The sequence below is a fragment of the Strongylocentrotus purpuratus genome, unplaced genomic scaffold (assembly GCF_000002235.5).
Source record: "Strongylocentrotus purpuratus isolate Spur 01 unplaced genomic scaffold, Spur_5.0 spur5_scaffold_15, whole genome shotgun sequence".
NCBI lineage: Eukaryota > Metazoa > Echinodermata > Echinoidea > Camarodonta > Strongylocentrotidae > Strongylocentrotus > Strongylocentrotus purpuratus.
Window position 1 is genome coordinate 14,048,525 of NW_022145600.1, and position 11,590 is coordinate 14,060,114.

The 11,590-nt window shown below is 38.0% G+C and overlaps 1 protein-coding gene across 1 annotated transcript; it reads left to right on the forward strand.

Annotated features, from left to right (window-relative positions):
• The first annotated feature begins 2,095 nt into the window (after positions 1-2,095).
• Positions 2,096-9,805, forward strand: LOC574954 (aqualysin-1). Its single transcript, XM_011683552.2, has 10 exons — positions 2,096-2,197; positions 2,996-3,124; positions 3,678-3,800; positions 4,667-4,802; positions 5,544-5,653; positions 6,114-6,252; positions 7,305-7,489; positions 8,454-8,625; positions 8,988-9,100; positions 9,618-9,805. Exons 2-9 carry the CDS (start codon positions 3,017-3,019, stop codon positions 9,098-9,100), a joined length of 1,086 nt encoding a protein of 361 aa, XP_011681854.2. The 5' UTR covers positions 2,096-2,197; positions 2,996-3,016; the 3' UTR covers positions 9,618-9,805.
• The last annotated feature ends 1,785 nt before the right edge of the window (positions 9,806-11,590 follow it).

Here is an 11,590-nt window from a genome sequence, read left to right on the forward strand (position 1 = left end):
GTCTTGCATTATTGGTTTTGAAGGTGAACACACTCATTCGCAGCCTCAGAAGCAGAGACTGTAACATATCACATCAACATCAGCACCTACACCGATTCACAAAATGGTGTTTCACTGACACGTATTCATGTCTATGCATCACTCGTTGGACAAGGACGTCTTTCAAGCATCTGTTCATGTTCTCAGGATGTTCCGGATATGAATTCTTTAACTTTATGAATATAATAACAGATATGCATTTACAAAAATAAGTATCTTTGTTTGACAAGTTAACATTGCAAATGAATCAGCATCTCGTGTGTTGGACTTGCGAACTTTTGAAAATCGATGAGCATAATGAGAGGCATGTCTTGGGATTGGATTAATGGGGAGGGGTGAACAGAGGCATCATGCACCCTTCTTTCACTGGGACATTTTGTCTGACTAGTGTGTACGAGGCGTTATTTTGATTGCGCCATGCACTCAAGGATATCTGCAGGCATACAAAATGCATATATAATAGGTCCAGGCGCAATTTCTAGCCACAGAGGCAACCCTTGACGCAGGATGCAATGACCTTGTGCAAGGTGTCGGAATAGTCCGAATATAGCCCTTTGGCACTTTTTACACAAAGAGATAATTATATAAAGAACATTGATGTAACCACTCCGGGAGCAGTCATCATTATCTGTATAGGGTCTATTTGTTCACTGTTTCCCGTTGCATGAATTATATTGAATAAGCCAGTTCGTAAATGCAATCTTTGCATGGGCAGATAAATGGTCATTTGATTTGTAACAAAATTGTATTAAAAAGAAAACGTTGAGACGAATACTGGATTTGTGCTCAAGAATGTAATCATTATTCACTCATTCACTGATGGTACATCCTCTGATACACAGGTGGAAGTAGTCTTCTCAAGAGGGCAAAAAAACAGGCATTCATGAAGCACCTCCTTCACTTTGGCAGTGATTAATCTAAAATGTACAAAATGGGACGTCTCATGCATGTGTAAAAGATCTGTGGATATTTATAGTCATTATTTTGGTACCAAAGCTACCTACGAACTGGGCATCGTATCACAAAACCGTCACAAGTACAACTTCACCGACATCCCAATGAAACGCGTGTTAAATTTAATACCAGCGTTATAATGGGTTGTCGGCGAACTTATGACAGTTTCGTGAAACGCTGTCCTGATCTATTAACCCCTTGTCTATGGTAACCGGGTGGTCCCTGTATTAAGCTTATGACAATTAGATAATTCAAGAGTCAACGGGTTAAAAAACCATGTGGAGTAATTGTTGGTGGTGAAATATCGCCTCGGGTGCATCAGTCTGTATAGGCTATCATGGTCATTTTGATGATCATCACCAATAATAAAGTAGATTGAGTAGACAGAATGAATATATCCAATGTTTACCAAACATACAGGTCCGAATTCACAAAGGAGGTTTGTCGACAAACCTTGGTTTTAGTACGTCATATGACGCGTTTTACGCGTTTTTTACAAACCTGGTTTATAAAGAACAAAAGGAGGTTTGGCGAAACAGAAGGTTTGAGCTCAAACCTTGGTCTGAGCTCAAACCTAATTGCTTTGTGAATTCGGGTCATTATAATTCAATTAAGAATTTACCTCTTTATTTTTAATTTCTGGTGCAAATGCTCCCACTTTTATTCTCACAATTACATTAAATGTTTTTTGTCATAATAAGAGACCATTACGTTAACAGCTTTGCTGATAATTTATTATCCTCAATAAATATTTGTCAATGTATAAATATCAAATACATTACATAGAATATGAAACTGCGTTTTGTTTTACATAATATATACCCTCCAATGGGGATTGACATAATAATATTATTATGTCATCAACTCCTTATCAAACCCTAAGGGGTTATTGTTTCCCCATGCATGCCTTTCCTTCGCCCTTTACCTAACTTTTTATTTTGACTCATGAAGGTAAGAGAATGATAACAATGGAAACAACATAAAGTTTGTTGCACTTCCGTTCGCGTGGCTCTCTCCCACCTTCGCCCAATCTTCAGCATCAGAGTTTGGCACGCAATGCCGAGGGAAAGTTCCATCTGTTCCTCCAAAAACACTTTAAGTAGAGCTCGTTTCGCCAAGCTCATCACCAGATCTGTCCAGTTCTCAACTAGATCATCAATCTGAAGATATACTAAAGCTCTCTACCGTCAGTTCCCGATCTAAGGTAATCCAATTATCTTTCATTGAAGATTAAGGATAATTCAGCATATCCATCTAAATATGTAGATGTGTATAATAGGCTCTGCAATTCTATATGACATATTGATAGTGGGATAAGCATTAGCTGTAGGAATATTTCAAAATTGAATGTACAATTGTTGTGCTTATGTGTTGTGCTTATGGACTGTGATTCCACTAAGGGTATTTTATTTTAAGACTGTGGATCCAAAACATCCCATTATTATTCATCTATCAAGTCCTGAAAAAAAAATCTGTAATTTTGCAATATTAATGAGCCATTTAAGGATAAATCATGCCTTGTTTTTTGACATGATTGAGGTAATAAAATAACTCTTTTAAAATCCATGTTACTGTCCAATTGAAGAATATTTCAAAAAGATCTGTGGAATAATGGAATTTAACATTTTTTGGAAATAAAATCTTAATCAACCATTCGTAAATTGCAGCATATTTCTATGGTTTCAGTTTCTGACATAGGCCTTTTTCAAATGAACCAAAAATAGCATTTTTTAGAACCAAAGTGAAATGTATAAAGTATTTTTTGGATCAAATCACTTTAAAAAAAAAAACACGGTTGGCTATACTCTCCCATTAATGTTCTATTACTTTGAGGAGTGTTAGTGTATGTGGATACTGCATGGGTATCGTAAAGTAGTGAAAGAAGAAAAACAAAAGGTTTATGAAAAATGGAGACAACCTGCTTTAGAATCGAATTCTTCATTCATGAAAGCGTTTTCCACTTCTAATACCATCAGTACTATATTGCTTCTAAAATCTGTAGGCCTATTTCATTTCAGTCAATATGCGTGCTTTCATCGCCTTTCTTCTCGTGGCTGTGGCCAGTGCCAACTTGGCCCCGCTCTTGACACACATCGAGCCTATCCCAGGAAAGTACATCATTAAATTGAAGGTCAGTTATTTCTTAAGGAAAACTTTCGAGTTCTATATAATGCGACCCAGAAAAAACAAAACCGAGAATTATTGATGTTTTATCATAATTTAAGACACATATTTGTTAAGCTTAGATCCTCCTCTTTCATTTTGATGCAACTCATAATGATGCAAATTTCACGCATGGGTGATTGAAAACAATTTGAAGAGTGTGTACCAACAAGTCATTTGGCGGACGGTATCTGAATTTCAAAGAGAAAATCACACTTTTAGAAAGTTCATTTTCTGCCTTTATATATGACACTTCAAGCAGGAAAAATGAGCCAGGAATAACAAAGTTCTATTTGTTTAAAGTAATGCTTGCATTTCCATAATTTGATTAAACTAATTCGTTTTCACTGGTTGCCTGGCGTAGCAACAAATAGAGTTGACAAAAGACGTAACTCCGTTTCGTTGACCATCAGCCATGCATCTTGTCTTTCGTCTTCTTTGTGCATATATTCGTCATTAAGGATTCTTTTGCTACTTGTTTCAAAATTATTCAAAATGTCATCTGGAATCACCTCCCACAGGATGGAATCAACGTCGATGAGATTTCCGCTACTGTCCGTCTCTCAGGTGGCCGTGTCCGCAACATCTACAGACACGCTCTCAACGGATTCGCCGCCGATCTCTCAGACCGAGTGCTCGATGCTGTAAGTCAGCTTGCAATGACTATCCACAAGCTTCCAGGGGGGCGTTTCACAAAACTTGTCTTCAGTTACAAACGACAATATTTGTTATAAGCTACTGAAATCCTTGCTTCTGATTGGTTGTCAGCAGATTTGTCACTGATATTTGTCATTTGTCATAGAAAGAAGGCTTTGTGAAACGGGTCCCAGGTTTAGACTGGAGTCCTTGAATTAATGCAGTCCTATAATGATTAGAGGAAAACTATTGGGATTTTATCAAGTAATTAATAATCGGTTAGTAACGTGGGTCCAGCCATCAATGGGGCGCTGGGATCTTGGGAGGGAGAGCGGTAGTTCTCGGATAATGGAATTTAGTTACCGATCTATTATGTTTTTTAAATCAATATTCATCTTTTCATTAATTTATTCATTTTTTGCAATTATCTATTTATTTATTTGTTTATTTAGTTCATAATAATAGTTGTATAGTTGAAGTCGTAGTAGTACTAGTAGTAGTATAGGAGTAGTACTAGTAGTAGTAGTAGTAGTAGTAGTAGTAGTAGTACTAGTAGTAGGCCTAGTAGTACATGTAATAATAATATTATATTATAATCATCATTATTCTAATCATTGTTATTAATATTATTATTGTTGTTGTTGTTGTTGTCGTTATTGTCGTCGTTGTCGATGTACTCTGCATAAGAGACTATATGCTACTCAATGGCACACACACAAACATATATATATATATATATTGCACAGATGAAAATGATTATTTTTTAGTGAAAACTAAGATTTATATTGAATCAATGGAGTACATCACGGTGGATCCTCGATTCTCGGCTCCCGGTACTATCATTTTATTTGTATTTTGTGTATCTATGACATAGGTCCGCACTCTGGATGCTGTAGAGTACGTAGAACAGGAAGGTGTATACCGTGCCACAGCAGTCGAATCCTGGGGCCTGGACCGTATCGACCAAGCCAGTCTGCCACTCAATGACCAATATAACCCATCCGGGACCGGTAATGGATAGAACTTTTTACGTTTACAATATTTCTTTTAGCCGGCAATAAAGTGAAAGGGCATATTGATAGAGTATCTCATGAATATTAATAAAGTTTCATATCTATGTCTCAAATGTTTAAAAAAAAACACTAATTAACTATTCACTAATCCGCGAAGTGACAATTCTGCGTTGTGTACAATACACCCTTATAAGGGAAATGTTCATTTTCGGAGATTTTTGACGCTATGCAATACCAATTACAGTTGGTATCGAAAGATAGGGACCAAGTGGATTCTGTTCCCGGTACGCTTAGGGTTAAAAAGAAAAAGAAAAAAGGAGAGACTCCCGGGCAGTCTGGATTGACATGCTCCGCGGTCCGGACTTTGAGAAGCCCTGCACTAATATAATAATTTTGGGGCGTTCCACTTAGCGGCCTGTAATCAGCATCAACGTGTTGTTTCTCTCTCTCTCTCTCTCTCCCTCTTTTTCTCTTATTCTTGTTCTTGTTCTTGTTCTTTTCCATTCATTAAAAACATATTCTACGGGCTATGACTGTATATAGGGTGAGTATACGCGTTATTTTTGTGGTATAACACTGATCCTTGCGAAATTTCTTAATGCTTGTAACAGAAATAATAGCAGTTATCATTTTGTCTTTTATTTTTTGGGTCTATAATATTATCAAAAGGTGAATTTCATGATTGATTAAAATTTGAAGAAAATGTGGTTAGTGATTTTTGTTTGCTTCTACATTAAGGTTCTGGATGGAGCGTGTACGTTATCGATACTGGTGTAATGGCATCCCACAACGATTTTGTCGCAAGGCGTACATCTCAACTTGTAAACTATGCCGGTGACGGTGAAGACGTAAGTATAGATCCAGAATCAGGATTCATTACAAAATAGAGCATTTTTTTTCGATTTGTATGAAGGGAATACCTCCGTGATTGACTACGATAATAATATCTGTACACAAACAATAAAAATAGGCGTTATGAAATTCACTGACTCCAATTTGTGCCCGATACCTTCTTCCCAATCCTTCTATTTAAAAAGTGAGGGAAACCATCGATCATTTTTCTTTTATATTTCATATTTTATGTATTTGCTTTGCGATACAAGTAATAGAATGTCCCATTTGTTATCCTGTCAAGATATAATTTCCACCATTAATTCATGGACTACTCACGTCAAATTAGACTAATAAAATAATTTTCCCCATTTATGTCTTGTTGATGGCATATTGGAAAATAAAATTGACGTTCCGTTTGTTTTGAAATGAAGCAATTGAATTGAAATGAACTACACACTATTTTTTTTCTTTCAGGAAGACTGCAACGGACACGGAACCCATTGTGCTGGGACAGTCGGCTCCCAAACATATGGCGTGGCCACAGGAGTCAATATCTATGGAGTCAAGGTTCTGAACTGCGCAGGTTCTGGCTCCACCGCCGGAGTCATTGCAGGTAACACATCATCCCTGTCTTCTTATTTCCGCTGCATATCTGGCGTCATATGCCAGTCGGCTGACGTGGTCTATGACGCAATATTAGGGACTTTTAGATTTGTACAACGGAGAACGTGGACTGCCCTTTTGAGGCAATGTGACGTCCTTTTAAGGCACTGGCAGTGACGCCACATTGCCTTAAAAGGGCAGTCCACGTTCTCCGTCGTGCAGATCTATAAAAGTCCCTAATGCAAGCGTGACATCGTACACAATTGTACTGTGAATGCACAGATTGTTTCAAATTATGCCCGTGTACACAAGGCGTTATTTCCATTGAACCATCCGTACACTTTTAGGCACATTTTATGCTCAGAACACGTCCAGACGCAATCTCTAAGCACATACATCACCCGTTGATGGAAGATGCAATGGCATAGCGAAAGGTTTCGGATGTCCCACATCGGAGGTTCGATTTCCTTGCATAACCATTTTTTAAAGCAGTTTGTGCATTTATTGAAAAATAAATTCAATAATATTCAAACAACAATAATAGTATATAATATATTTGATTTACATAAAATGTGACGAATGAAACACAAGAAAAAATACATATATATAATTAAACACTTGAAAATATGGAGGTAAATCAAAGAATCAAGATAAATCGAACCCAGGACCTTTCGTATGAGAGTCAAGAGCTTTCAATAATCTACCACAGTCTTATTATTTGTTCGCGTTGTTGCCATTTTTTTTCTCGAATTAAATAAATTAAGTTAATGTTTAAACCCTTGCTGAGACCATGATTTGTCTTACCTTTGTGAAAACCTTTTATTGGTATGATATTATTTTTGTATTTTTTTTTTCATAATTATGCAGATGTACCAATACTGTCATCACAGTGTCATCAGGGTCATTATTAACACCGTATTAATGTGCACAAGTTGGAACCATTATCGTAATAATTTTCCTCCTTTCTAAAAGAAAGGTTATACGAGTAACCAGTATAACTGCCACAGTACATTCCGTGATCCGTTTAATAACGATGGTAACTTTTGTCATTCCTCTAAACAGGAGTCGAATATGTACAGGCAAACGCTCCTGGAAATTCTGTGGCATCTATGTCTCTTGGAGGAGGCCCATCAAGCTCTCTGGATGATGCTGTCAACAGCTTGGTCAGCTCAGGAGTTCCCTGCGCAGTGGCTGCCGGTAATAGCGATATCAATGCTTGCTTTGCTTCTCCAGCCCGTGCTGAATTGGTAAGTTTAACTTATTTATGTGAGTTCTTTTATTTAAATGATAGAAGATCCTCCAATTCAATCATAAAGATTGAATGAGTGCCAAGTCTCTTGCACGCCAAACGCCATTTTAGGGACGTAGGACTGCGTTAGCGATTGGAGCTGTCTTTGAGAAACCATCTTGTGAAAGTACCATCATATTATACCAACAAAAAGAGATTGCAAAATAAATAGTACAAAACTGCGTGGAGTTACTATTAAAATGCCCTGATAGGTTGATTAGCGTAAGAAATGCTTCGTGCACAACTGATTAGGAAAAAAAGATCGTTATTGTTTTGTTTCGTCCATTCCCCGGAAATTTGTCGGGAATTCTGTGAATATTCATTAGTCAATTCGTTGGAGTGAGAATGCCACTTTAAATTGACGGAATTTTCTCAACTTGCTAAATTGGTCCTTCAGCGGTAACGCAGAGGCGGCATGGGGGGGGGGGGGACACAGTGTCCCCCACTTTCTTGAGTTTCCGAAAATTGCCCTTACTGACTTTTTGTAAGTGTCCCTTTTCCTTTTATTCGCTTCTGATAAGTGACCCTTTTCCCCTCCCTTTAATAAATGCCCTTTTCACTTACGTAATGTGCCCATTTGTCGAACTAAAATATTATTATTTCTGAAGAAATCGATAATTTTTTAAGAAAAACAGATTCCCTAGTACCACCACTTGTGTCAAGCAGTGAAGCGTTGGGTGCCCCCCCCCCTTCACACACACACACACACGCGCGCGCGCATACACACTTTGACGAGCACAAGCATTGTCCCCTTTCAAAGCATCGACATTTCCTACTTAATGCGTCTCGTCTGTTTCTAGGGCGCCTTCTGTAATCATTTAAGGTACAATAATGATGTTCCAATGTCCTATACTAGTATTATTATTGTGCTAAACAATAAAATGATAAAATGGAAACATTTAAATCAATTAACTACATTACAGGCCACCACTGTAGGATCAACCAACAGATTAGACTCACGTTCCTCCTTCTCTAACTGGGGAACCTGTGTGGACATCTTTGCCCCAGGTACATCCATTACCTCCACGTGGATCGGTAGTGATAGTGCTACCAACACCATCAGTGGGACCTCCATGGCCTGCCCCCACGTCGCTGGTAAGGCGCTTGCAGGAAATATCTTCTACATTACTTTTAAGATTGGGGAAACGGCTTATTTTGTATGTAATGACTTGCCACAGTTTGTTTCTCTATTTGCTCCTTTTATTATTTTATCTCGTTTGAAGTTGATATAACAGATAGAATCAAGGCTACTCCTGTCTTACTGTCCCCCCCCCCCGCTCTCTCTCTCTCTCTCCCTCTACTTCTCTCTCTTCCCCATTTTATTTTGTGGCGGGGGAGGGGTGAGATTGGTGCACATAGTGTTAAAACTACAACTTGTTTCCTGTTGTTATTTACAATAAAATTACCCACAACTGATCGCGATTTTAGTAACTGTTATTCTTTGTCGTGATTCATAGGTGCCCTCGCCCTCTACGGCAAAAGCACTGACGGTGATTTGATTGCCGCTGGCACACAGAACGCCCTCAGCGACGTCGGAACTGGGTCTCCAAACATTCTCCTTCGCGTATAGGTTCGTATCTTTCTTCTTTGCTCTTACCTCATGTCTTTAAATAAAATGTATTTATTAACTTTTATTATCTTCTCCCAAACTGCTTGTTTTTTGTTGTTGTTATTTTGTGTGACTGTAAAGAATTACACTTCGATGAAGACAAAAAATAAAGTAACATGGAATTATGTATCTGACTACCCAAATATTAGTCACATAGATTTCAGTGAAATGGATATTAAATCTTATCATAACTATTATCTTATAAAGCATGGGAGACTAATACTTGGCTCGCTCAATCAGTGTAATATTTTATTTCTCCTTTACAACACTTATTTTACAAACTTAAAAAGCATGCCATACCCTCTTGCACTTTGAAATACTCCCTCGCACATTGGGAAGTATTTTGTTCTTGTTCATATTATGCTTTCCCACAGTGCGATAATTAGAGGAAATAAAACATCCTGACACACCAAGCTATAAAAAGTCTGTTTATTATGACTTTTGATGATGATTTATTTCTGTTTCGTTCGAATTGCAGGTGATGAAACCGACCGATCCTGAAACCTACACAACGAGGATCTAACAGAAAACGTGAACCGTAGAACGAAAAAAAAAATCGTGACAATATTAATTAATTAGGTTAGTTTTTAAGTGTCTAAGGCAGTTTTTGACCAGTCGCTTCAACATCACACACTTGGAAATGAATTTCAGAACAATGACTCACAATAAACATTTATATAATTTCAATGTATTTCATTTAATGGGACATAATCCTAACTGGTAGTGTTGTATTCTTATAAGACACGAGATCTTTTAATGTTTCAATAAATTTCGATCAAAAGCATTACAACTTGACTAGCTGGCCTGTGTTCTTCGACTGAGAGATGAAGAGTGGGAGAGAGAGAGAAAGAGAGAGAGAGGGGGGGGGAGAGAGAGAAAGAGAGAGAGAGAAGGGGAGGGAGAGACACAGAGAGAGGGAGAGAGATAGAGAGAAAAAAAAGGATCTTTAAGACTGTATGAGAGCATGGACCATGTGATGAGAGAGACGTTTCAGTAAGATGCAATAAAAGGGTAGTCTATTATGGAAACAACCATTATTTCAATTTGAAATAGAATCTTAATAATGGATGGAAATTAGGAAAGACAGCGAATAATGGCAAAGAGAGGAGGGTGTGTGTGTGTGTGTGTGTGCGTGTGTGTGGGTGCGTGTGTGTGCGTGCGTGTCTGTGTGTGTGTGCGTGTGTGTGCGTGCGTGCGTGTGTGTGTGTGTGTGTGTGCGTGCGTGCGTGTGCGTGTGTGTCTGTATCAGGCCCTAAGGATCGAGACAGGAATAGAGACGAAGGAGAAAGAAAGATCGACCAAGAGAGGGAAATACAGTAAATTAAATGAGAGAGAGAGAGAGAGCGAGTGAGAGAGAGAGAAAGAGAGAGTAGAGAAAGGAAAAAAAACGACACGAAGAGAGAGAGAGAGAGAGAGAGAGGGGGAGAAAGAGAGTTTGCACACATTTATACATATTTTGATTTCCTACTTTATCCCTTCAGTGACTGCTAAGTCATCACTTAATTAATATTGCTCGTATTTCTCATTATATAGTCAATACTTAAGTAATTAGTGCTGTTGTGTTAATTGGCTTCTCTCCCTTGGCTGTAGTCATGATAGCATGAAGTTGGAATAACACGGTTCCACTACACTTGATAGCAATGTGACATTTGCCCCCTCCCCCTCCTCATTCAAAACTATTTCCCACCCTCGTCAACTCATTTTCAAAATTCTCTGGGTAGGTTTTAGAATTGGGGATTTTTGTTTTGTTTGCTTTGCTTTGCTTTGCTTGCTTGCTTGCTTTCTGTGCCAAAGCTGGATTTGTATACCATGACAAAAATCACAACCTGTCATTTGTGAATGGAATTTGGAAAGAAACATCCAAATATTGAAGTATTAGGCTTCAAATCGTGTGGGCGCACAATATTTTTACACTTTATTTTTCTTCATGGAAAATGAATTTTATAACAAGATATGTAAATGGGTACCCGGTAGGATGCGAAAGCTAATGTGGTTTGATTAGCAATGGCGCTTTTAAAATGCGATTGGCTGGAATGCTCCCCAGGGAGTAGAGAATGTGCATACCTTGTGTGCTGGTAAGCATGAATCCGATGACCGGGGTAATAAGGCCTAAAATAAAAACTTGTTGCATTGCCCTTTGCGACCGACCCACAAATCTTAAAATCTACGGTCGGCATTATAAAAAAGTTTTTTTTTTAACCGTTTTTTAGATTAACTATGGATGATTATGAGGTGAAAAAGATATCTATGGAATGATGACGTTGAAACACATGTATTAAAGCATTAACAACTGAGAAATATCAGCCAAAAGAGGGCAGTACAAATTACAAAAAAACATTCAAATCTGAAAAATATCGGCCCAAAGAGGGCGACAAATAAAAAGTTTAAAAAAAAAAAATCTTTTCCGACCGACCGACCCATGTTTTGGCACCCAAAGGGGCCAGGGCAACG

Bases quoted from the DNA above. Each gene is read 5' to 3' on its own strand.
- LOC574954 (XM_011683552.2), top strand. From the start codon at position 3,017: ATGCGTGCTTTCATCGCCTTTCTTCTCGTGGCTGTGGCCAGTGCCAAC. The intron at 5,654-6,113 runs GTAAGTATAGAT...TTTTTCTTTCAG, and splicing joins ATGCCGGTGACGGTGAAGAC to GAAGACTGCAACGGACACGG. The intron at 6,253-7,304 runs GTAACACATCAT...TCCTCTAAACAG, and splicing joins CACCGCCGGAGTCATTGCAG to GAGTCGAATATGTACAGGCA.